The following is a 27,898-nucleotide window of genomic DNA, read 5'->3' on the forward strand; positions in this document are numbered from 1 at the left end:
TTCATTATTACTGCTATATTCTGTTGCTGATAGAACTGGACCTTAGTATCTTCACATTGGCCTGGTAGACAGGCCTTTATGAAACTCCACAAAAAGTGACATTAAAATCCATCTCTAAGAAAACAAAAAACCAAAAATGTGGAGGGGGGGAATGAGGGGAATGGGCAGGTCCACAATTTCTGTCTATGTCAGAAAGCAAATAAACACGAAGAAACATCTGGATCTGGGAATTTGGGAGGGAGTGCTACCTACAATTTGGTACAGGCCACATCAAAAAGGCTGCACCAACTCCTAATTCTGTCGAGGTGCAGGCTTACACAAGAGCTGGGTTTAATGCACAGACTGGCTCTTTGAGAGGCTGCCTTATTCAGCCTCTCTTCTGCTTCTATATGCATTATTTGGAGATGTATCACTGCAGGCAGGCTGTTGGTTTCTATAGCATTGCACAAAAAGAGAGTAAAGCACAATGAGATTGAAGCACAAAGCTGCTGAGGTGAGATTTACCTTCAGCATGTGTTAGAGGAAGAGTAGAGTACAAAGACTGAAGGCTGGCAAGAGAAGTAGCAGCACAGGGAATACGGTTTGCAGAGGTCAGCAACCCCATTTGGCCCAGAAAGTCAGGAGCTGCTGCTGCACTTATCATGGCAGTAATGATTAAAGCTAAATTTAGCAGCTCCTGCCTACATCATCTTCCCCTGCTAGGACAACAACAAAAAGCAGGCAAAGAAAAAGGAACATATCCAGTAGTACTGGATGAAGAAGCAGCAGGTGTACCCGTGAGAAAATTAAGATCACACCAGCATGGAATTCAAACCTTTTCTTCTACACCATACAGGGACACGAACTGGCTGATGAGTATCTATTTGATAGTTCTTTTGAGAAGTAACTAAAGGAAGCACAACAGAAAGGCTTGATTTTCTGAATTTGAAATAAATCAAGAAAATCCTGAATTCACAAAGAACTTGTGCTGTTTATATCATTATTAGTTAAACATTACATATACTTTTAAACAATTCAACCTGCTATCAAGCTCATATTGCCAACAGCCACCTACACAGACAGGATATCCACAAAAATCAATGAGTTCATTACTATCAAGAAAACATTCCCACTAATATACAAATTTAAGCTATATATGAAGAAAAATCAATGTATGGTATTTCAAACTGCTAACAAAATATTAACAGCAGTAAACCAGATGCAAAAAAAGTGAGAAATTAGCCTGAAATGAACAATAAAACCCCAGTGTGTCAGGTTTTGCTATACATTTCCTGTTAACTGCTTTAACATATGCACTTCATGAACAAAACATACAGTAATGCAGTGACAACCTTTAATGCAATTCAAACCAAGCTGCAATGATAGAGTGAAAGCTGTAAAACAGCTTACTAAGAGCTTCAGAATCAATTTACTAAGATGCTTCAGAACTATTCTATTATACAAAGTTTGGTGCCCTACAAAAAGAGTTAGCACTGAATTCTTAAAATCCAGAGAATGTTTATGCAATTTTGCATTGGATACATAAATAAATTTCCTGTGTAAAACTACCCAAAATTCACAGCAACAAAGCATTACTTAGAGATGGATGTAAAGGTCCTTTTTCAATAAAAGCAAGTAAGTGAACCACAAAAACAGAACTAAAAACAGTCAACCCCTATCACACATGAGCAGATATGATTGACTGGATTGAATATTCTTTAACTAGCATTAATACAGCACTCAATCAGTTAATTTTCTTAATGTTTATTGCCATGCTGATTTGATCAACAGTAAGCTTACCTTTCCTTTCGGTCCAGATTGCTTAAAATATGAAAAAAGAAAAAAACACATAAGATGTAAAGCCCCACATGTGTTGCACATCACTAAATGCAAAAGTTATTAAATATAAATTGTAACTGTTTCATTGTCTTTCACTCACAAGTCTAATTTTCAAACAAGCATTATAATTTTTTCACCACATTTTTGTCAAAGTAATTAGCAATGCACAAACACTACTTCACAGACAGGCAACAGTCAGCAGTCTAAATACATTGACTTGACTCTTTTTCAATGAGTAAAATTTGATTAACTCTGAACTTAACCTGGTCATCTCAATTCACCTGCAATGCAGAAAGCAGTAAGATAAGAGTTCTAATACACAAATTCTTATCAAGCCTCATTTCCAATCACAGAACCATTAAGGCTGGAAAAGACTTCTAAGACAGAGGTCAACCACTAAAACAATCCCTGACAGCCATGCAAAAAAGAAAAAAATATGTAAGAACTAGTTTCCAGCTATTAAAAAACATGTAAGTGTTTAAACTGAGAAACAAATTTCAGCAGCAGACCTTAAATATTTAATAAACCACAGGGAAAGGCTAGAGAATGATAAATGGGAACCTCCTTCTGAGGTTTAGGCAAAAAAAAAATCTACCAAAAGAACCTAGGAACTAGGGCCATTAGTTTTACAAGCACCTCCATTAACATTAGTTAACATAGAAATTAATGTAGCTGATGCTCACAATTCTAGTCCTTTGTATACTAAGGTTGATACAAAAATAAATCTAACTAAGCTTAGCACACAGACAACTTGAAAATAGCATCTACATGTCTTCTGTCTTTTCAAAATTTGCAATATGGAATGCTGTAAGCTTTTAATCTATGTGACTGTTTCTCCCAAACATCAAAAGCCTAACCAACTTCCAACATACATGCATTACATTAACTGCATTCTAAAACAGAACAAATTCAAATTGTTTCCTGCTTTACTTCAGCCAAACTAAACAGAGTAATGATATTACACAGTAATAAAACCTCATCCTCCTTTCCTTTTCAGAAACAGTACACTCACAGGAACAGAAGAAACTAATTCTCTTGTTACCCAGAGATCAGCAGGAGTAGAAGCAAAGCAGGTAAGAATGTAGTCCTGATAATCCTACAAAGTACAATTGCTTTAGGAAGAGAGTAAAAGGACTTCAAAACTGAATGTGACTGTGGCAGCTTAAAACTGGGGTGGGAGGTAATGAGCCAGTGCTGTGTGAAGGTGGAGAAGAATTGCTCCTAGCTGGAGCTAGCCTTTACTGACAATAAACGCTGCTTTTGTGCAGGTCACATCCCAGTTTATCAATGCAGTCAGATCCAAACAACATCTGAATAGAGACATATCCTGTATCTTTGCATTCTTGGCACAGTTAAAATGCAACTTGGGTTGCAGGTAACTTGTCTACAGGTGCTTCAAAGAGTCATCCTGTTAAGGAACACATCCCCAATGCTAAGGAAACTTAAAGGCAGGAAAAAAAATTTCCAGAATGTGCGATACCATGCACTGTCATTACATTAGATGCCTTATTTGTTTGTTTCAAAATTCCTCACCAATATAATGCATTTAAAGCAATTCTCACTTTTATACCTTGGGAAGATTAAGAGATGAGAATTCTAGATTGATCACTGTCCCTACTAACTGCTTCATGCAGCTCATGCATAAGATGTGTTAAACATGCAGTACATGCATGCTATTTCAATGCCAGGTCTGGGAGAACAATCAGTCGATAGCACAAGTCAGAATTATGCATCCATTAAATGAAGCAAAATAGTGTGAACCAACTACAACACTACAGCAAGCTACATCTGAAAACCTGTTGTATCAGACATGAACAAATTTTAATCCCCAGATTTCACTGAAGAAAACCATGAATATTTATCATAATATTATTTTGAAATACCAAATTGTGTAGTGCTAGAAACTTAAGTTTTTCATATGAGTGCAACAGATACACAGACTTTAAATTAACATGCATGCACAAAAAAATTGCAGGAGACAAGAAATGCAGTACAAATCATACACAAATTCAACTTGGAGATTATAACTGAGTTCATAATCAGCTTGTTCCATGTGGCACCATCCCCACCCAAAGAACCCAGTGTAATTCACAGAATCTGTAATGTCAATGACAGAGACTAAAACTGCCCAACTCATTTAACAATGTTTTTATTTTTGGTTATCCTTTCAAAAACCTACCGTTGATTTAAGTACAATATATTAGGTTATATAAAATTTTCCCCATGTTGTTACTGATCACTACACCATAAAAAAATCCACAAATGCAAAAAATTAACAGAACATAACTTAGCGTCACCTTCAAATTAGCATAGGAAAACAATTTAGAGGTCAAATTCTATGCTATCAGCTTCTCTATCTTGATATATACCTAGAACTTTATTCTCGGTTTGCCACTCACATTTTCTGCAAGTAGTCCTTTCTGAGGCATCACCAACAGCATTTCCTTTTAAACTCAACTATTGCCTAACGTCAGTAAAGACTAGCCAAAAAAGGATGTCAAAAAATTCCTACACAAATACCTACACAAGTAAAAATATATGACCAAAATATAATTACCCACTTTATATGGTCTGGAATTTCATATTATGGTCAGTTTCAAATAGTCCTATTTTAGTTGGCGTTCTCCTGACTATTGCCTTCTCACTCAGAAGCCTATGTTTTCAATATCAAGTAGCCCTGAAATGTCTCTTCTTTTATTAATTAAAAAAAAAAAAAGTGTGGCAGGAATCCACATTTTATTAATTTTCAATCCACTAACTCAGAACCATATTTAGAAGCTTTTAAAAAGCAGTTAGTTGAGTCAGAAGCTACTGGAATTAAACATTTGCAAAGTTCCTAGGTAAAGCTCACTCTCAGTCAATCAGATCATGCTGTTTCTGATATCCTCCAGTAACAAACATACTGCATGGGATTGTTATGACTATTTCCTGCCTTTAAAACTCCACAAATGCTCCTAGCATAACAGTTAATTCTCTGTTGCTAATGTAAATGAACTACAATAACAATCCTAAAAGAAAACATATTTAGAACACTCAAGATGACTACTATCCAATGACTTCACACAATATTCAGCTTGCCTATGTCATCTATTAGTTTTCTTTCCGGATGTCGCACTTTTTTATTTTTTTTCTTCACATTACATTGCAGGCTTATAAAGAAGTAAATCCCATCAGAAAAAAGGCAAGCAGGCAAATCTAATATCTCCTGAAGACTAAGAGTCTCTGTAGCAGGTTAAAGAAACCTATGGCACTGAACTTGGTAAGATGAATCCATTTTGACTGGCTATCTGAAGAACTATTTCACAGCAAAGCTCAATCAAGTACACGAGTACTATCAAGTCAATATTCAGAGCAGACTTGCATGATTTTGCTTACATGAAATCATTTTCATTAGCACTGCATATCAGAATTTTATACTTCAGAATTACAAAAAAACCCACAAGTAAACAACTCCTCCCCAAAAGACCCCCACAAATAAACAGCAAATAGATATGAACAAAACCCACCAGAAAGGTAAAATCATGACTGCTTAGAGATGACTCACATTTTCTTCAATGCAACATTGAACAAAGATATTCTAAAAAGAACTTCATGCAAGATAAAGCACAGCTGATTCAGCCTAAATCACAGTGATAACATAAACCCCATCTTTCAGTTTAACTCATGGTAAAACCTGCCAATCCTTTTTAGTCCTCAGCCTCGCACTGATGACAAGAAATGTCAAGACCTGAAAGAGAGATACCTACCACTGCATCTGCTACTACTACGGGGAAGGAAATGTCCATCCTATATACCATATATACACACACCTACATACCATTTACATGCTACAGTACTGTTTGAAACAGAAAGAGGCAACAGCTAAGTCCTCAAGGACAGGATAAGACAGCAATTCTCCTATGAGGAAAGGCTCTAAGAGTTGGGGTTGTTCAGCCTGGAGAATTGAAGGCTCTGGGGAGACCTCACTGTGGCCTTCAGTACTTGAAGGGGGCCTAAAATATATATGGGGACAAACAGTTTAGCAGGGCCTGTTGCAATAGGACAAGGGTGGATTCAGACTAGATAGAAGAAAGAAGTGTTTTACAATGAGGTGGTGAAACACTGAAACAGGATGCCCGGAGAAGTGGCAGCTCCCCCATCGCTGCAAACATTCAAGGTCAGGTGGGATGGGGCTCTATCTAGTTGAAGATAACGCTGCTTATGGCAGGAGGGTTGGACTAGTTGGCCTTTAAAGTCCCTTTCAACCCAAACTGTTCTATGAGCCTATTATTTTGTGACTGCAAAATTCCTTTTTCAGTCTGTTTATTCAATGCCAGATTACTCTAATACATGTTTGGATCACATCATTCATTCACAATAGTGTATGGGCTTTCTTTTTCTGAAGTCAGCAAATCCAACTGAGGGAAATAGGACGAAACAAAATAGGATAATGCCTGTGTAAGATCCTACCACCCTAAAAATCTATACTATAAAACAGAGAAGAAAAAAGGTGGCAGAAGAAGTAAACTACAAAATGCACAAAGGATAAAGCTCTCATGAGGGATGTTGGAAATCCACAGAGTTCATAAACAAAAAGAGCTCTGAGTAGACAAACTTTGAAAGGAAATTCCTTAAAACAGTTGCTATCTCATATGTTTGTGAAACACACTGGGTGTCAAAAACACCCAGAACTAACCCTGAAATTTACAGAAGTTTGGCAGGGTTTTAAGTTTCAAACCAATGAAGTTCAATTCAGCATAGTTCAGTAAGATTTCCTGGTTTCCAGTCATCCTTTCTAAAAATCATTTACATAGATGCAAAACCTTGTTTCTGTTAGATGTTCCAATTTATGTTTTTCACTATATTTACAGACCATATACAATCTTCAGATCTATAATTTAACGTTTACATGGGTCTTACACAAGCAGGAATTGCTGTGACTTAGCGATTCGCTGATCATGTTGTAGTTACATGAATTTCTACTGCAAACTATGTTTGTCTATTTTGAAGTATTTTCTCAAAATATTTATATTAGCAGGTGCTCTCCTACTACCTGCCAGCACTCTTCAAAATTACTAAATTCTAGTATTATATGACAGTAATTCCTAAATGGTTTTATGAAACTTTAGTAATTAAGGTCAAAGCTCATAATCAGGAATTCACCCATACGATTACTTATGCTTTCTTAAAACACTTCACAGCATAAGGAACACCACTACATAGAAAACCAGATTGGAATTTTACAACTGAAACATCTGAAGAAACAAATGTCATTAGTCTTACCTTTGGGCTGCTGTTTTTACTACAGTTGTTTGTGCGTTTGCATGGTGAAAGCGTCTGCCATGTACCACAGTAACAGGACCAGATATATTCTGAGCATTTTCACTGCAAACATACAGAAAAATGTTTAAGAAAAGAGGATGGTGTGTTTGTACAGTCTTAGGTAAAACATATGGTGTCCTAATTTTACAAAACCAGCCACACAACACCAAGAATTGAAGTATTTCTGAACCAATAATACACATTGTTAGGATCCTTTTACAGGCATAAAAACATTTAGCCTTATAATAAAATGGACATATAAGAATATACATAATTCTTTTTCCTGGAAGAAAAGGTAAAGATTTTTTTACTCAACTTTGTACTGCAAAAAGACACTGCTTTTTAAAATTACTTGTAACTATTTATAACTTATTTTATACTTTCATCTCTAATTTTATACTTTCATCTCTCATTTTATTAAGGCATAATATTACCTTTTTTTAATATGACTTAAGGGGCAAAATGTCAACAGACTGAATTCAGGAATATCCCTCATAAAACAGTAAACACATCAAATTTGTGGATGCAACATGACTCGTAACTAAAAAAAAAATCAACACATTTCAAAAAGAAAAAATGAAAGATTCTCAGGTGCTCATATCTCAACAGGACTCTTATTCACCAATGCATCTTAGCATTTCTTGGATTTCTTCCTTTGTTACTTTTTGACTTTTATTTCATTATTATGCAAAACCAGCAATTACAGAGAGAAGATTTCTTACCATTACCCTCTCTAGTAAAAGTTGACATTAAGATACAGTAGATCAATAATACAGTGCTCCTCCAGAGATCATTAAACCCTAAGAATTATCTTGCACACTGCTGTGACAGGACACACATTACCATGCTTGAAATGTTCAAAAATACAGAACTTTTAACAGACAGCATGTTGATGACGCAAACTGTTTCAAATTACAGAAATACAGGGCTTAAATGGTGCTTTTCAAATTGCTTGGAAATTTTAATTGCACTGGATAAAATGATGTGAAAGAGCATTTCAAATAATAGTACTTCTTAGAAATATTATCTTGCCATTTATCCTGTTATGAACAATGAAATCTGAAGTACCACAATTCAAAAAAAAGCTGACAACCAATTCCTAATCCCTTCTTTACATTCCCCCAAAAGAAGAAAATGAGTGAACTGTTAGTTTGCTTTTTAATTTTCAGTTTAGCGTTACAAACCCTTTTGGTAGCCTTACATAAGTCAAGGTTAGAAGCTTTCAGAGCATTTCTGACTGCCCCTAATAAAATGACAAACATAACAGAACAAGACTTAACAAACCCAAAGGGTTAAATTCTCTTTTCTAGAATATGAAATTTAAAAACATCATAAACCATCTGAGTTAACAGTCCAACATCCTGAAAACTAATAGCATCCATGCAAACACCAACCCCCTGAAAGTAGACTCATCTCACTTCTAAGTCAAGGCTATGCAACTCCAGCTGATCAATCATCATCCAGATCAATCTACAGTCAACCTTCTGTCTAATTTGCCACCTCAGAAATAAAAAGTTGAAAGCTACTTGCCCTAAATACTTTAGAATGTCTCAAATTCTCTTTGGCTCCCTATTTCATGTCTTTGAAAAAGATATTAGAAAAAAAACCCAGAAGCAGAGTGGAGGAATGCCTACTCAAATGCTTAAGTCCTCAGGACTTCAAACAAGCAAGTAAGCCTATGTATCTCCTGTTTTACCATTGTGTTTGTTGGATCTGACCTTTGCCAAACTATCATGATTGTGAAACTCTGTCTTGCGCCCCCACAGCAGAAGAAAACAGTTAAAAGCAGCACTTCTGCTTTTTGCCTCACACTCATGTAGTGAAAACTCCAGTAGGTGCTGGAAGGAGTACCGCAGACTGCTCAGGGATCAGATTTGAGTCAAAGCAGACGGTTCTAGATGGCACACTTAAATGGTTCATATGGTGTCAGACATGTTTCCAACTAGGACAGCTGTAAAACACAATCTGTTCTATAATCTTGTTCTCTGAATGGAACATACCCAACACAGACAGAAACACTAGAAAACACAAAGTCCTAGCGAGGTGCAAAACAAGCACGTGAGAACTGAAATTTGAATTTGCAAGTTTCAGAGCAATTTCTTGAAAATTAATACAACACACTAAAAGCAGGGTGCTGTAATGGTCAGAATGTTCCTTGAAAGAACAAATGTTCTAAAAAGAGTATTTTAACAATAAATGCTCCATTAATGTTAGCTCAGAGACCACAGAATGATTTGAAGCCTAGGCTCTGATGAAAGGTTTTACTATCACATGCTATCAGCTGATCCTACTAAATTCTTAACACCACATATTCAAGAGACAAAACAAAAAAAATCTTGCACTGGGTAAATGGATGGAGCTAGAAGTAAAGGAAGAACATTTCAAGAACACACAGCTACGAACTACACTAATTCTGCCGTTCACCAAATAATGATTTTAACAAAACATTATAAAAGAAAATCTAAAAGGGCCTTGTATTCTAACTTGTATTAAGTTATTGAAAGCTAGCAAAGATAAAGCTATTTAAAGGCCTCATGATTAAAAAAATACAACCAAAACTAATTAGGTTAAGAGTTTGATACTGGATTTCCTTAACCAAGTAACAGATCATGGCCTTTTGCTTTATTTAAATTTCTCCAACAAGTACAGCAAATATTTCTTCTCACTGTCCTTGCATATCCCTTCCTGCTATCTTATTCTCTGAATTTTATGGACTATTCTACCAGAGTAATACTCATTTGAGTCAAGTCCCATTGATCTGAAATTTTTAGTCCCTATTCTGCAGATAAGATGGAAAAAAATACTACAACATTGTGATAAAAAGCACCATGAATAGATGAAGAATATAAATTATCCGATCTTCTATTTAATCTAGCAACTTAACAGCATTATCAACTTCCAGAATATTTTCTAGTTGAAAAGTCTAAATATTGAAAGGGAAACTATTAAGCACCTTACATTCTACATATGAAAGTGAACAAACCAGCAATCACCAGTAAAGTGACTAGATCCCAAACCTTTACTGATACACATTATGAATGGTACAATATCCTAACGAAGCCATTAAATCGAGAAAATTACTTGGAGCATAACCACAAAACGCAGTGACCAAAATGTTAGAAATAGTCACAGTGGCGTATACATCCATTATTCACAACAGTCCTTCATTAATGACAGTTTATTAAGAAGAGGGTGGATGCTTATATTTTTCATTTAAATTCAGTATGCAGCTCAGTACTAGACAAGAAGTGGTGCCCATTTACATGCAAAGGATTTTACTTTTTTAGCTTAATTTTATAAATCCTACTAGGTCTTAGGTTTATTTTGTATTATATGTATTGACATAGAAGGCAGTTCCAATCCAGGTAACAGAATGTCTGAGCTACATGTTTAGACCATCTAAAAAAACCTCAATAACTATTTACCTTAGAACAAAATCTACATACACTTCCGGAACTTAACAAAAACATACCTGCACAATATATATAAGCACATATATATATATATGCAGTCAGGTATGACTGCTTTAACAAAAAAAGTTACACGGTAAGGTTGGATTTCACTACGAACTTTTCAGCCAGACAAAGGAGAATTCTAGCTACCAGAGAATTAGAGGAATCTTGTTTTAAAGGTGTACTCAAAACAAAGAGCAAGTATAATGTAGATATACAGGTTTTTTCAATAGTAACACAGAGCAAAGGAGCTCTGACATATTTGCAATTGTTACTTTTAACTTTATGTCTATGTTCAAGAACAGAACCCTAAAGAATGGAAATGACCAAGATGATTCTGTAAGAACTGGTGAATTTGAAGATGTGCAAGGCAGAAATGTGGATATTATCTTACACTCTGTTGTGCATGCAAAAAAAATAAAGACAAAACATTATTTGGGTAGATAAATCAAGGACAATGAAGTACCATGCTAATTCGCATAAACGTAAGAATAGCCTATAACAAAAAACCCTTGTCATTAACAAATAAACTTTATTTTTAATTTTTTTTTTTAAGTTTCACATAACAGTCCAGTAGTATATCTTAAGACATCAGCCTCGAAGACTAGAATAGCAGGAAAGAATATATACCACACAGAACATCAAGGATTTATTTTTGCAAATGACTATGTTAAGATGGTCCCACTAACAGTGCTTACAGCACGCAAGAGCCATGTCCTCATTGCAGAGAGGAGCCAGAGCTTGGGGCTACATTGTGGGCACAGCTACATAATTATTCTGCACTTTCAAATCATGGCTGGGTGTTGTGGTGTCAGGGGGAAGAATAAGGACCATATCCCCAGAAGTGTGCCATTTATGTCTCCCTCTCTTCATCTGGGCTGAGTTGTTGGGATCAGCCCTGCAGACCCCATCTTCTGCTGCTGCCACTCACCATCTTCCTATTCCTCCAAGATGAGACCCCAGGATGTGGTTCTGAAAAGTGACAAACATGGCTCTGGGATGTGGCTCTGAAGAAGTGGCAGAGCCGTGTGGAACTGAGCCCAGCAGAGCGGTGCAAAGCAGCAGCAGAACTGAGCCTGAGCTGAGCCTGAACCCAGGCCTGGTAGAGTGGAGCAGCGGTGCAGCACAACACAGATGATCTCACTTCCAGGGTTTTGTCTGTCATCGTTTTCCATTGTCTCAGGCTTGGGGATGGGGAGAGCCAGCTGGGGGAAGTGCTCACCACCTTGTCATTCTCCCACTGGCCACAGAGAACTAAGTCAAAGTGGCAGACACCTTTAGTGCATAAAGCACCTTCCTTTATTTTTGTATGCTTTTGTTGTTAGCATTGCTGCTGTCAGTGTGCATTTCTTACTCCACTGCTGTTTGCTTTCAGTAAATGGTTATCTCAACCCATGGTCTCTGTCCCTCTCTTACTGGAAGGGGCAAGAAAGGAAGTGGTTTATTTGGAGTTTAATTTCCAGATGGTGATAAATCACAAAAAATTAAGACAAGGACATCCCTCATGTAGCTACATGTACATTGGATATTTGATGACTGGCCCATCTATAGCTAGTTATCTCACAAACTTTTCCTTCCTGCAAAGGTTATCAAACTTAGTACACTTTAGCAATATGAAAATTAGGTGAATATAACACTTTTTATTACATACTAAATAAAGAAATCAGTCTCTTACAAGCTAGGGACAGCAGTAACAAGCAAGTACAACTCCAAATGCAAAAAAACTGCTCCTGTCAGCTCTAAACACAAGTGACAGTCTCAAGCTATCCTATACAAGTATGGCTACGTGCTGAATCCTTTATAAAAATGACTGTGAATCCAAAATCAAATTGTATCTTCCAGTAAGAAAACCAGAAAACATCCTGAGTTAACCTGGCAATTTACAGTCATGGAAAGAAGCAAATCTGGACGGGCATGTAAAAAATACTTTCCTACCTTCTATCACTGTATAGAGGGAACAATGCCACATGCAGGCAATATGGGTAAGGTACTAACAAATATGCCAGTCAATGCTCTAAATCCATTACAAGAGTCTTCTGGTACTTTACTAATGTGCTGTCAAACATTTTGTAAGAGGAAAGACCCTAACAATCTAGGTTTTCCTCTTTACTCAGAAGCACAGTACAGTACAGCTCCTTAAAATGCACAGCACACAATGCAAATGGACTAGAAGTTCTGTTTATCATGCAGTGACTTATATCAATGATCAAGGAAACACAAATTAAATGTATTACCTCAGTTTCTTGCTATTTCCCATCATGTTGAGGCCGATTGCATTCCCTTTAAAAAGTTTGAACCCTCCAGCTTTGCCTCGCCTTGCATATGCTTTTATGGCATCGCTGCTGGGGCCGATAGCTCCAGGTCGACAACGAATTGACTGTCACAACAGAATTCATGTATGTTAAAATAAATGTATAATTGTGTAGAAGTTAGAAGGAGAAAATGAATGCAACATATTAATATAAATATTACTTTGGCGTCATTCGCAAACTCCTTTTACCAAATGTCATGGAAAATATACACCCATACTACAATTTCTTACTAAACAAAGTACAATATACATTTCATATTTAGTACAGTATTTATGATATTTGTCTAAACTTAGAATTAGTTATTCTTGCTCATATTTTTCAGAATACTATAGAGATCAAGAAGGGGACAAAAACTTTAAGGGTAGGCAGATAAATAGCTTGAGCATATGTTCCTAAAACACAACTGAAACTTTAATTTCTTTACACTGCACACATGGCTGTGTGATACTGTTTTAAAACTTAAAAAGTTTTAAAGACACATTTTCACCACAAGATAAACCAATTATTTACCTTTTTTTCTTCATTGGGACTGAAAGGTCCATCACTGTCATCTAAACTGAGCAGATTTGCCTCACTAGACGTGTGGGAGAGAAAAGTACATATATTGTAATCCAACAGAGTACCCACAAAACATTTTAAATGCTGTTTAAAGGCTTTTTTTCCCCTTCCCTCTACATTTAAATGCATCATACACATTGTAGAAATATGCATAAAAAAACAGGAACATAAAATGAGCAACAGTGATCAACTGCATAATATGAACCTGAACTCAGAGTGTACATCAAATTATTTTGCAAAAAGTAAAATTAAAAGGATTAATTCAAAACAGCCAATGCTACTGAACCTTAAATGGTTACAACAGTATTCTGACACTATTAAAAGATTCTATACTCGCTGCATAAATTGAGTCCAAAACTTCATTAACCTATAGAACATGATCTTTGTTTATGCCTGTCAATGTTCAAGTATGTAGTCTAAACCTGCAAACTTCATAGTGCTTTAGGAGAAGAACTTAATGTAACTCCATTTTATCCCACAGCAATTATTACCAAAGTATGTCTTCATAAAAAAGAACATATTCAGTTTGATTCTACTGCTGATTAAAATGTGTTTCTTTAGCACTTTCAATATCTGTAATCCCCAACCATTAAAATGGGGAAGAATACACAAAAAATGAAAGCCACTTCATGATACTCTAAAACACTATTTTCAGTAATAGGCAGTTATCCTCAAGTAATCCTAAGTATTTAAATTGAAACCCCAATCACACATTTTATACTGACAGCAGCTAGATTAGTCTAACATATTCTTGCTTCCAGGAGAAGCAATCTGCAGACAATCTATTCTCATTAATCCTATGTTGGCTACAATAATACCATACAACTTCTAGCCATCTTGTAACTGCATGGTTTGAAAAGTTTCAATCAAGATCATTCAGGCAGAAATTCCTTAAAATAAAAGTAGTTATGCCAGGTGTTAAAAGGGAAGAGCTACACAAGAGAAACGAACATTTCTTAGCTGTGTCAGTTTGACATGCTGGCATAAACTAATCCCTCAGTGCCCCATCTTTCAAGTTCCTAATAACTTTTTCCATGCACAACATTCCTTTCATGTTACAATTTATTCTTCCATCTTATGCAACACAACTATCCCTAGAGCAAATAAAAATAAAATAAAAATGTTGGGTGAGATCTACAGACTCTGAAACTTCAGGAGATAAGATTGTGCACACAGTTGATTTTGAAATGGGAAGAATTATGTAAATGAACATACAGCCAGTGGCACTGTGTTTTCCTTTCATTTACAGAGTATCACAATTCTAGGTGTTCAGTGGTAAAACAGTGTACTAGATCCATCACTAATTTCAAACAGAGGCAAAAGAGTACATTGTACTTCTGCACAGACTACACATGGATATTAAATTTTTTACATCCTGCAACATTTTTTAAAAAGCCTCTTTCAGAAAAAATCGCCCTTTCAACGGAGGCTCATGGAGCCTTCTCAAGCGTTCATCAGTAGACACAGAGTTTAACAATTTTAGAAATTTTCCACATCCTAAAAAATAAACAAAAACCTGCAGCATAGACATGAGCAGCAACCTACAGCACCTGCAGCTCTGGCATATGCCTATGGTGCTGCCTTATCCAGATCGTTTCACCTCTAGAAATGTTTTTGTTCTTTAGCTTCATTTCATACAAAAATTATGACTATTTTCAAAACACCTTTGTACTGCGGTGAGACTTTCAGGATTTCAACGTGTTTCAATACTACAACCATTTTAACAAAAGGCAATTGAGGGGGGAGGTAAGAGAAGATTAACACATTGCAAATGACCAAAACAATGAGCCAAGGCTTAAATCAAAATGAAGCAGGGTAACTCTTATCACACAGCATAACTAGAGCAATATTAGCAAATTAGAAGTTTTAAATGAACCAATACTTTTAGATCTTGAGGAATGCAAAGCACATTCATCAGAACCAGAAAGGCTGTTTTTTCAGAGAGCAGAATACATAGCAACCAAGCAATGTCTATTTACTCATGTATCACATGCTTCCCGTTGCCTGCTTCAATGATGCAATTTATACAGGCAGGAAAAAACCAAAACTAACCCAAAATAAACACTATACCACTCCCCCAACATACCAGTCAGTAACATATTTAACATCTCACTTAAATGAAACCTCAGTTGTCTTGCTGGGAGGATTTCTCCACACTATCATTTTTAACAGGGGAACCATGGGTTTCCTGGTTATTTTCACATTGGAACATAATTTCTAACTTTTCAGTACATTGCTTAAAATTTTAAACCAAATCAATGTTAAGGCTTTACTAATATTAAGGAAAAAAATAGAAGCAATTTACCTAAACAGAGTTCTTAAGGGGAGTTCATAATTACACATTCAAATTTAGGTTGTGAACAAGAAAACAAAAATTTCTGTTTACTTACCTCTAATCACTTGCCATTTGTTTGATGTTTTAAAACACTAAGAACTATACAACAGTTAGACAGCTGAGATTAACAGGCTGTGTTTTCACTACTACCTACAAGCAACCCAAACTTTAAACCTCTGCTGACCATTGAGGTTACATTCTAATAAATTGCAAGCACATTTCTATCAACTGCCAACCTATGGGAGGGTTTTTTGACAAAGTAATACAAATTTTATAAGCAGTGAAAAAAAGCTCTGTGTAAATATGTATTACAGTACAGTGCTTTTCCATTTGTCAATACATGGAAAAAAGGAGTTTATTCCCCTAAATGGAAGGGGCAAAAAATAAAGCTTTTTGAAAGAAAATTGTAGTTAAGTAAAGACACTGTAGTACAAATAAACTGGACTCATTTATTTGTATTCCTTGTTTCTGATAAGGTTCTACTGTTATCTCAGTGGAAAGCAGAAGTCTAGACTATTAAGAAAACAGTATGACAGCCAAGAGAAATCTGGGCCCATCAATTTAGAGAAACACTGTGGAGCATACTGATATATTTCAAAAATATTTACACAGATATTAACAAAGGAAGTAAATATAAATTATCCAAGACACTTCAGGAGAATCATCTGGAACACCAGAAAGTAGCTTATAAGGTGCTAATTTCAGGAATCACTTGAATATGTTATTATAGTCATGTTTGCTCAAGTCTGCCATCCTTTCATATCTTCCACTACACAAGATAATTTCCACCATTTAACTGTGGAGGACTACACAGGTTTCAGTACGCTCAGCTGGCTTTTTTCCTACTGTTCTGCATAACAGTAGATCTCTTATGGGATCTCCAACTACAAAGCAAGGAAAGCCTCACACCACTTGCTACTATTTTGAGTAGACCAAATTTTTTAGAACATCAGAAATGTTCTACTCTTTCAAGTGGACTGAGTATTATCTGTAGGCATTTCCTTTTGGGTAAGATACTTGTTAATTATCATTCTTAATTTCTGTAAATCTTGTTCCATGCTGAGTATCAACTCTAGCATCAGTTGAATAAATTTATATAGTGTTGGGTGATCATTATTTTTCCAAACTTTCTTTAGTTTACAAATATGTTTTAGTCTTGTTGTGTTCATTATTTGATATCTTAACCATTATGACTCACCTCACCTACCTCCCAAGTAAGTTAAATGACATCCTTCTTTTAAAATAATCTACCTATTCTAAAAATTGCTGCGGTAGAAGGTCATTAACACATACTTTGTGTTCATCTCAGTGAAGAAAACATCATCCAAGCAGGCATCCAGTGCTGACCAACATCATTAGCACAGATCTTATGCGGTAATACAAGAATACAGCCACTCCTTTAAGTGCTGAGATGTTATTCTTGGGCTAGTTCAAAACAAACCTATTGTGTGTCTGCCATTAAGAGGGTAAAAAGCTGTGATAAAATCAGGTACTGTAACACCAGTGCCTCCACAACCAGCATGAGATGCATCCAGCTACTTGCTTCAGACTCACAGCTCCCTCCACAAAGAAACCATGTAAGAGTCAAACATTGTAGTCAGTATCAGCAGATAACTACTTACTGCACAATACACTCAAAATACTGAGAGAGATACAAAGCTTTATGCTGCAAAAATTATATGAATTAAAGCTGTTAATCTTTGAAATGTTTTGCTAAGGGTAAAGGAAATTTAGAAAAAAAAAAAGAAGGAGTATTTACAGTAATTTCACGAACACAAGCTGCACCGTTTTGACGAAAATTTTGCTCCCACACCGGAAATGCGGCTTACACTCAGGAGCGGCCAATATGTGAACAATTTTCTGACATTTTCAACCCCAGAAGTGTAAACTGAGGTGCCGAGTCGAGCACCTGCCAGTAAAACCTGGCTTTACGTGACTGCTACAAATTGGTTGCTCTGTTGCGCGGCAGGTGGAGCCAGCTCCGTGCAGGCAGCGCGGGGGGGGGCGGGGGGCTCCCTCCTGCTGGCCCCGCGGCTCGGGGAGAGGTGGGCAGGCTCCTTCCCCTCCTGCCGCCACTGCCGTGGGTGCCAGCGGGCTCCATCCCCACCTCCCACCACCGCGACGGGTGCCGGCGGGCTTCGTGCCCCCCCTGCCACCACAGCGCAGCGCTGGGCCAGGGCGAGCGAGCCCAGCGGCGGCGGCAGACGGCCCCGCCGAGCGGCAGCGCCGAGCTGAGCCACCCGGCCCCGTCAGCAGCCCCAAGCGGGCCGAGCCTGCACAGCCTGAGCCGAGCCAGTAAACCCCGCCATCCCGCGATTCTGTTACTATTTGGCAACTTTGTTGCACGCGGGTCCTCGCTGCAAACGACACAGCGGCTTATAATTGGGTGCGGCTTGTGTATGGACAAAGAACAAAATGTTTGCCAACACCCAGAGATGCGGCTTATAGTCAGCGTGGCTTGTAATTGTGAAATGACTGTACTGTTATTTGTTTTCTAAAAATTCCCTTCTGCCAATGTTTTGCTATATGAAATAAAAATGCATCAGAAAAGCAAAAAACACAAATCAAAATGCTAAAAGCTTGTTATGTCTTTAAGATAAACAAACCCAGGTGTTACCAAAAGTAAGTACGTGGGCAGCTTAAAACATGTGGCTGTTTGGAGGGAGTAAGAAATTGCCTCAAATGGTATCAGAGAATGCGTAAATAAAGACAAGATCTCTGGTTTAAATCAATTTTCAACTACTCTTCTATCTATAGTTCAGAATAAGATTCTGCATAATTCACAGATATAAAAGCAAATCAAAAATGATCTAAGTAGGCAATCAAAATTCAATTCTAGTTATGGGAAAACTGCTTATTGTAGAGAATATAGAATATTTTAAAGGAATGAAAAATCACCCAGACATAAAATCTTAAAATCAGATACAATTACATAAAGATTATATTTAATAATAATTTTTCTAACTTTTTTTTTTGCATCGTTACTCTATACATTTTTCATTCTGTGTTCTTAAGTCAACATCAGCTCCAGACTGATATAAAATAGCAGTAAATTACTAATAGAAAAAAAAAGCTGCTATGTTTTCAAATGTGACTTATTTCTGAAGGCAACTAAAATGGAAATAGTAACTGTATGGTATGTACTGCCCTTATACTTAAAACATACTTGTGTGCACTATGAATGGACGTAAAGTTGCTAAGGAACAACATGACCTTCATTTTACAAAGCGCTCTTAGTTTGTGAACCCTTTAAAAAGTGCTCTTAACTTCCAACACATTTCTGTTTTGACAAAAGCTCTTAATGCTTACCTCACACTTTAATGAACTCCTGCACTCATTTTTTAATTACTAAAACTTCACATTTCCTAATGTTTTATTAAGATTACACCATAGCCTGCTGCTGCAGCCTGTATGTTTATGTCTACTTTCCTACCTACCTTCCAATGCATAGTATTTGGCAGAATAATAGATGATACAAGTTCATACATGAATTATTTTTGTACTTAATTGCAGGATTCAGTGACTTACTAGAGAATCACAGCATACCTTTTCAATTTGCAAGTCCTACTCTCCGAATATCTATGAGCAACAAATAAACTGATGTGAATTCATTGTGCATGACACCTGTTCTGTTAGCAATTCATTAGTCATTTTGGAAATAAATACATTAATATCAAGGAAACATATTAGTAACAATAAAATGTCACAAGGACAAGGTATGCATTCAAACTATACATACAGGACTTAAGTTTTAGCCAAAATCCAAACATACCAAGTAAATTATTAAATTCCAAGGCAAAAAAACCAGCCTTAATTCTATTCAGTGAAATAAACACAAAATAAAAACCTAGACTCTTTAAGCTCGGTTTAACTTGATGAAGGCCTAAAGCTACTGAAGTACTTCAACTGTAACTGTCAAGTACTGAGTAGCATCAACATTAAAGGAAGGAAAAGCTGAAACTGGTTGGATACTCTATCTATCAATTTCTTTATTCCACATGTCCACATACTGCTTGTCTGTGTTCCTTAGACTTACACAAAAGCTCCAAAGACAATGCAGCTCTTGTGAAATGTACTGTGCCCTGTGTTGCAAGCCCCATCTTCACAATAAAACGAACATTATAATGAACTGCTATTTGGCAATACTATTTAAAATAATTACTTATTTGAAATAATTTTTCTTAATCACTGAAAGTTTAAGATATTATATACCGTTTCTTATCCATAAACTACAAAAAATAAGTATTTAATTATAAATACACATTTATACTTCCAACAGCCTAGATAAAAGCATCCTTACTCTTTCTCTGCATCTCCTTCACTTTCTTCTGCATGATCAAAGCTCCAATTACTTTTAAAACCTCCATCTCTCTTGGACTGTGATCTATCCAAAGCTGAAATGAGAACAAGTTAAGGTAAGTCTTGATTTCAAGTTGAGTTATTAATCAACACAAACTAGAGGAGGAAACCAGATGCGTGTATTTTCACCCAGTATTTACTTTGTTGATGACAATGTTTAACTATTATTTGATTAGTAAGTCCATCAGTACAGTGGTGATTATTAGCTCCTTAAATAAATAAAGTATCTGTCAACATGTTACTACCAGTAAGTTAGCAAGCTATTAAAAATAATAACCTGAGGTAGTGTAATAACTGTTTTCAGCTGTTTTAAGGGTAGTTTCTCTGATATTAATTATATGCCACACACAGAAAGCCTTAAAATGTATTATTTACATGACTAACAAGTAAACATACATTGAATTTTTCCATATAAAACCAACAATTCTAAACTGTTCCACGACAATTCCAACATAATATGCCGGATTTTAAATTCAACATCTGACACTGACCTGAATTAACATATGATGCAAACTGAAATTTCAGTGTTAGCATCAAGTAAGTAAAAACTTTGTCATACTACACAATATTTCAGATCTCCCTACAATACCCACCCTCATGGAGCTTTTAATATTACATCATGGCATGGAGTATTCTTAAGTGAAAGTGTTCCAGAGCATGGAGACGGCACTCATTAAAGCACTGTTCCCACTGGGCCCTAAATAGTGCAATTAAGAGCTGTCTCACACAAAATCTGTATGACAACCTACACAGCTGCTTTGATTTTGGCTTAAGTGTGTTTTTTCTTACTACATTTTCCTTTACATTGTTGGAAACGCATTTAGAAATAATGAATGGAACTGTTATACCATGATAGAAAAGTAAGAAAATCACAATCAACAACATATGTCTGGGGTAAAGTATAAACAATGCACACAGAAATATTCATTGCATATTCAACCCCTGCTTCCAACTACTTGCATCTACTGCAGGTTTCCCGAGCCATCAGTGAATATGTTAAACACACATTTCTGTGTTTAACAGCTTTTCCTACCTTTTTATTCTCCCTGCTTGCTTTTTAATCAAGCCTGCTTTATAGAATCAACTGCATCCTGCAGCAGAAAGTACCTCAACTTAATTACAGGAATATCTCCTTTTGTTGATTCTAATTCAATCTGGCACCTTTTGCTCTTTGTACTCTACCTCACCAGTCCATGTACTCTGGAAGACAGTAATAAGTAACCCTCCCCTATTCCCTCATGATTGCACAGAATCCTGTGTTCTTTCATGATCTTCCTTTCCCAGACAGAACAAGAAAAAAACTGAGTCAGCTTAATTCTTCCTCCCATGAAAGCTGTTTCATGTCTTTAAATTCCTCTTGATGCTATCATCTCTTTGAACCTCTTCCAGTGTACTGTACCCCTTCTGAGATGAGGATACACACACTAGGAGGAATATTCAAGATGCATACATCCCATGAATTTCTACAGAAGCAGAATGTTGTTTCTGTTCTTTGTTCCTTTCCCAGTAAATCTTTATACTGGATTGCTATTTTCACTGCTAAGGAGAACTGCATTGATCTTTAGATACTAGATAATTCCATCTTTCACTCATTATTGGTTAAGAAGTACTTTAGAGTCAATTGTTACCTACAAAAATGCTTTTTTAAAAACTTTTCATTCATTTAGATTGCTTGACATTTAGTTACACAGAATTTCATGTGATTTCAACCCACATAACTCAAAACCTGAGCATTTACAACTTTCTTTAAATAGCTAGCCATTATACTAACCCAGGTATAATCTAAATATCTACAAACTTGGTCATCTAGTTAACATACCCTTTTTCTTATAACTGTGCACCAATGTTATAGATCCTTGCATAATTCAATTGGATACTCCTATTAACAAAACAAACCTTTTCTGCCCTCTCTTTCTAACTCTTCCCAATTGTTTCTTACTAAATTTTCCATTTTATTCAGAGTAATTTAGCCTCTCCCAAAGCCTTCGATAAATTACTTTACAGAGGGAACAATGAAATCAATTCTGGTCTCCATTATAACTTCCATGAATTCAGGTCGCATGATCACAAAGCTCACTGATGTAGATTTCCTCAAATACCTCCACTGCCTTTTTAAACTGCTGATGATATGCTAGCTACCCTCCTTACCTGTAGCAGAAATATGATGCTAACCGCAAGCAACACACTGCAGTCATTAGCTCCTTTATCCCCCAGTTCCTCTTACAACACTTGGATGAATGCCATTTGATCATGCTGCCTTGTTCACAGTTTGCTCAATGTACTGCAATTTCTTCCACTGATGCTTCATTTTGAGTCGTACACGCTGTCACATTCCTTATTAAGAAACATTCTGGCATGAAGAGCTCTCTAACTGTTGCCAAAGCGAGTGCAAGCGATTCCATTATTCGGCTATGACCTTATATACTCCAAAGCCACCTTTTACAACTGGGTTGTCTGGGTTGATCCTCCAGACACTCCTCAAACTTTCCTGCTGAGTTTGAAGAAACACTTAACAATAGTTTTTATGCCAGTTGGGAGTTACTGATCAATTTTTTCCCCACCTCATTATAATTACAGGTTAAATCCACCACCTTTTTTATTACTCTCTATTTTCATTACTGAGACAAAAGATCTAATTCAAGAACTATGACATTTTATTTCAGATATTATATCTTACTCTGCTGTTTAGCCAGGCCACCATTTGGGGAGCCTTTTGAAATCTACTTAAACAAATAGCATGCATACTGTAAGCCTCCTATATCTTTAAATAACTCCCAAGTGGCTACAAGTATTTTACATTCCAGCTGCATCTTTTCTTTCTTTTTCAAAAAGTTTCTCAGTATTTTCTGTAACTCTTTTTTAATTAAGCATTTCTGTATTGGACAGTTCATCCACTGCTACTGATCAGTGTAGTCATCTATGGAAAATGTCATCCCACTTCTGCTCATTCAATTCTGAATCAATTTTCACTCTCTCTAGCACTCTTGGTCCGAACAAAAATGTAAATCTAGAAGTATACCATCATGTAAGCCAGTGTTCACCTGAGTTACTTGATCAGAACAGCCACTTGGTATCTGATTCCATATGGGTTTTTTTTATTTTTTTAAGGGGATAACAAGTAATCTGTTACACAGGTTAAGCTGCTGACTCTTTTGTACTAAGATTTAAATTTGGAACCCCTATGATGCAATTTTCACTTTGTGCACTATTTCAGGTCTCTTTAATCAGCAAGGCACATCCATACCCAGAGGTGAAAATATTCAAAAAAGCAAAGCTAGCCCTAAGGTGTTGTGTCAAGAGAAAGTCGTCACTGTACCTCTGTCCAAGACAGGCAGCATGCAGCAGATTTCACTCTCATCTTTCCTCCCACTACTAATTTCCTTTGGTGCTCTTACACCAAAGGAGATACCAATTTAGAGCCCAAGTAAGTTCCCAGATAAGTTACACACGTGTAGCTGACATTTCACTATTTTTTTTGTGTGTGGACACTGTTTTGTAAACTCCTACAGCAGGAGTTACTGTCATTCAACAGTGTCACTAAGCACTATTCCTAAATGGAAGGGAAAAAAGTTCATAGTGAATATCCATGAAATAAGAGCAAAATTTTGCAGTTGCAACAAAAAAGAATCCTTTAAAATTCTGCCTAAAACACTAAATGAGAAGTGATATATACAGTATTTGGTAACGTGTTAGTGTCCAGCAAAAGACATCATTTTTGAAGGCTTGTTTTCTGCATGTCTCGTACCTCATGCTCTAAGGCAAATCATTCCATACTAATCCATACTAAAACTCACTAGAAAAACATCCCTATTGCTTTACTGTTTTGTATGTGATGCGGTATTGGGTTTGTGTGGCAAGATTTTGGTAGCAGTGGGGAGATGCAGGGGATCAGAGGGCCTTACCTCTGTGTGTGGGAACATCTTGGAGCAGATCCTCCTAGAAGACAGGCTAAGTCACATACAAGACAAGAAGGTGACCGAAGGCAGTCAGCATAGCTTAAGGAAGGGCAAATTATGCCTGACCAATCTGGTGGCCTTCTTTGATGGAATGACAGCAATGGTCAGCAAGGGAAGACTGACAGACACCATCTACTTCCACTTCTATAAGGCCTTTAATTTGGTTCCACATGATGTCTGTATCTCCAAACTGGAAAGAGATGGATGGACTATTTAGTGGGTTGGGAACTGGCTGGATGGATGCAGTCAGCGAACTACAGCCAATGTCCAAGAGGTAAACTAGTGATGAGTGGTGTTCCTCAGGCCTCTCCTGACTCTTGAGACTGGTGTTCTCCCATGTCTTCATCAATGACATGCTGAGATCAAGGGCATCCTCAGCAATTTGGTAGATGACACCAAGCTGAGTGGTGCAGCTGACACAGTGGAAGGATGTGATGCCATCCACGGGGGGACCTGGATAAACTTGAGAAGTGGGCTTTCCCTTGAAATTCAACAAGCCCAAGAGCAAGGTGCTGCACCTGATTTGGGGCAATCCCAGACAAGAGTACAGAGTGGGAGAAGAAGTCACTGAGATAAGCCCTCTGGAAAATACTTGGGCATTCCCATGGAAGAAAAGCTGGATATGAGCCAAGAGCGCTCACTGGTAGCCCAGAAGGCCAATTGTATCCTGGGCTACCTAAAAAGCTGAGCAGCCAGTAAGTCGAGGGAGGTGATGCTGCGCCTCTACTTTGCCCCTGTGAGACTCCAGCTGGAGTGCTAGGTCCTGCTCTGAGCTGAGTCCTCAACACAAGAAAGACATGCATCTGTTGGAGTGGGTCCAGAGGAGGACCACAAAGATGACCAGAGCGTGAGAGCATCTCTCCTACAAAGACAGGCTGAGAGAGCTGCAATTGTTCAGCATGAAGAAGAGAAGACTTCAAAAAGACCTTACTGCAGTCTTGCAGTACATGAAATGTCTTATAAAAAGGAGAGGAATTTTTATATGGACAAACAGTAACAGGACGAGGGGCAATGGTTTCAACTAAAAGAGAGCAGGTTTGGATTAGATGCGTTACAAAAAAATACTTCACTGTGAGGGTGGTGAGGCACTGGAACAGATTGCCCAGAGAGCCCCCACCCCTGGAAGACCAGGCTGGATGGGGCCCTGAGCAACCTGATCTAGTGAATGGTATCCCTGTCCAGAGCAAGGGTGTTGGAACTAGATGTTCTTTAAGATCACTTTCACACCTAACCATTTTATGATTCTCTAAGATCAACTCACCAAAGAAGCCAGATGCACTTACTGTCCACACATACAAAGATCAACTTTTCTAGGAAAGTAATCTTTCCATGTATCACTAGTTTGCCAGAATAACTCCATACCACCCCCCAGAACACAATAGCAGAGACTTCAAGGTTTCTATCGCACACATAGAAACTTTTGTAAGTCTTTCATGTGCTGAGATCTCATCTATTTCTGTGTGTACAAGAACCCTCCTAAATACACAATCTAGATCAAACAAAGGTTTGGTTCAGGACCCAGATGCTTTTTCAGAAAGCCTTGAAGTTTACATTCTTTTTCCCCAGCTGCTGGTAAAGAAACACTGCAAGCCTCATCTTACAAATGCTTACACCATCACAACTACAACCAACTTATCAGATACTGCAGTGCTCACACAGAAAATGTAAATTAATTTAAATGTACCCAGAATCATTGCCTTCATCCAGACTCATATTTAAATAAACGAAAAAGAATGCTTCTAAGCTTGCTAATCTCTCATTTAGAGTCATCAGATATATTGTTAAGAGGATACAAGTACTCATAAAACTCTGACACAGAAATACTTTTTGGTTTACTTTCCCCATTTCTTCATTATTCTTCCAGACAAGCTTCTATGCAAAACAGCTTTTTATCTTCCAGCTTTGATACCATCAGCTCTACTATATAAACTGAGTAACCACAGTGAGGTTGCATTTTCACATTCTGAAGCAGCACTACATGAACAGTTTTAAACGCCCCTCACCCTTCCCAAGATTCTTGCAGATTCTTGCTCCTGTCCTGCATCCTGCGTGTGTCAGCACTGATAGAAGAGCTGGGGAAGGAAGCCAACTCTGAAAAGAACCCCTTGAGCAGCAGGGGAGGGGAAAAGTTATTTTTCAACCATATCAGTTCCCTCCTGTTCAACCACACTAACACAGTGCAGCTGTGACAGCACAGCAGAGGTAAGGTCCATCCAGAAATTGAAACTATTGTAAGTACTACGGATACCAAGGAGATTTCCAAGGAATTGTAGCCTAATCTACATTTATAGGTATAGATTTAAAGATCTAGTTCTTAAAAGATGCTTTAACTTTCCACTCCCTAAATTAGCTGCAGAGGCAGAAAAAAACAGTCAAAAGCACCTCCAGTAACAGGCAGTAATCATAACCTGATAGCAGCTGAGATATTACGTGAAGCAGAGAGTAAAATGGATATCAAGCACAGACATTCCATGCACGTGAAAGGAATTCAATTTCTCAGCTGGCTAACAAAAACACCCACACCCTTCCAAGAACTTGATGTCCACAGAAAACCAATAAATACAGAGCATTCATTCCTGGACAAAAGTGTTCATGCTCCTGAAAAGCAAAAGCATTTATGAAAGTTCTGTACTTCAAAGATGGGAATCATCAGCATATTCTGGCAAATGACTGGGTTTTTTTCAGGGCTTGAATGCACATTGGGCTGCTTACATTGCAGGATATTGCACTGATGACAGGACTGAAGAACATGGAACTGTGTAAGTTTAATCATTAGCTGAACTGCTTAACATTTTTAAAGTATTAACGAGCAGTAACAGAGGAGGATAAAAGGATAGAGCTTTGAAGTATGTAAAACATTTTCTTTGTGACGCCTTTGAAAGTTTTTCTGGTAAGACAGCAGTGATAACCACACAATGGACAACGAACAGTTCTTCACCTTCATTTTCTGCTCAATGGGACAGAAACCTAGTGACAAAAGATATGAAAAAAAAAAAAAAAGAATTGTATATTTTTTTTTTGTCATCCCAGATTTCATTAAGTCCTCACAGTTCTTTAACTCTATCAGCAGAATCTGTGGGAACACAGTACTATCCCTTGTCAAGGAAGATGTGATTAAGGAACACTTAAGCCACTTGTACCCAAAGACTGGAAAAACATCATTGCCCTTTAAGAAGGGCAACAAGGATGATCTGGTGAGCTACAGGCTAGTCTGCAAAAGAGAGAACTTATTCTTTAGCATGTGTGTGCTCAAGAGCGGACCACACTGACCTGAGAGGCAACGGAGACTGGACAAACCCCTGAGCAACCTGCTCTAACTGGGTCTGGCTTGAACAGGATGTTCCAATCCATCTGAATCCAACCAGTTGTCAAGTAAAACCAGTGACTATTCATAGGTACAAAGCAACCCCTAAAGCAACTGCACCCCCCATCACAAAAACTTCCAAAAAGGAGTACCTCAGACACTTTTCTTCTTTTCCCTCTCTGAGTAAGTCTGACTCCCACTCAAATTTTCCACACAAGCAAAATAATTTGAGTAACATCAAAAGCAGAAACCAACAATAAACAGGGGAAAAAAAGGAGAAACAAAAATGTAATTTTTTTTTAATCTCTAGCATTATGAGTTATTTACTCACCTAAGACCTCTACTGCTAGACTGGAGATACACCAAAAATTAGGAAGAAAGTTTTGTTGCTTTTATAGGAAAGGTAAGTCAAAGAGAGGTATCTTCCTATTTTATAGATAAAAATAAGAGGATAAAAGGTGAGGTTAGCCTAAGAACAATTTCTGAGCTGCCAATTCACTCTC

General features: G+C 37.2%; 1 protein-coding gene across 5 annotated transcripts in view; it reads right to left on the reverse strand.

Moving 5' to 3' along the window:
* SENP6 (SUMO specific peptidase 6) overlaps positions 1 to 27,898 on the reverse strand; it is a 75,264-nt gene that overhangs the window by 36,360 nt on the left and 11,006 nt on the right. For 3 of the 5 annotated variants that reach the window (XM_033054700.2, XM_033054701.2, XM_042779104.1), the window contains exons 2-6: positions 20,077 to 20,170; positions 13,394 to 13,457; positions 12,806 to 12,948; positions 7,081 to 7,182; positions 1,780 to 1,800 (exon numbers count right to left, since the gene is read on the reverse strand). In XM_033054700.2, the coding sequence (XP_032910591.1) occupies positions 1,780 to 1,800; positions 7,081 to 7,182; positions 12,806 to 12,948; positions 13,394 to 13,457; positions 20,077 to 20,170 (424 nt within the window). The remainder of the gene's footprint in view (positions 1 to 1,779; positions 1,801 to 7,080; positions 7,183 to 12,805; positions 12,949 to 13,393; positions 13,458 to 20,076; positions 20,171 to 27,898) is intronic. The other 2 variants (XM_033054702.2, XM_042779105.1) reach the window with 1 other exon arrangement.

This window comes from Catharus ustulatus, chromosome 3 (assembly GCF_009819885.2).
Source record: "Catharus ustulatus isolate bCatUst1 chromosome 3, bCatUst1.pri.v2, whole genome shotgun sequence".
In the NCBI taxonomy this organism is placed as follows: Eukaryota; Metazoa; Chordata; class Aves; order Passeriformes; family Turdidae; genus Catharus; species Catharus ustulatus.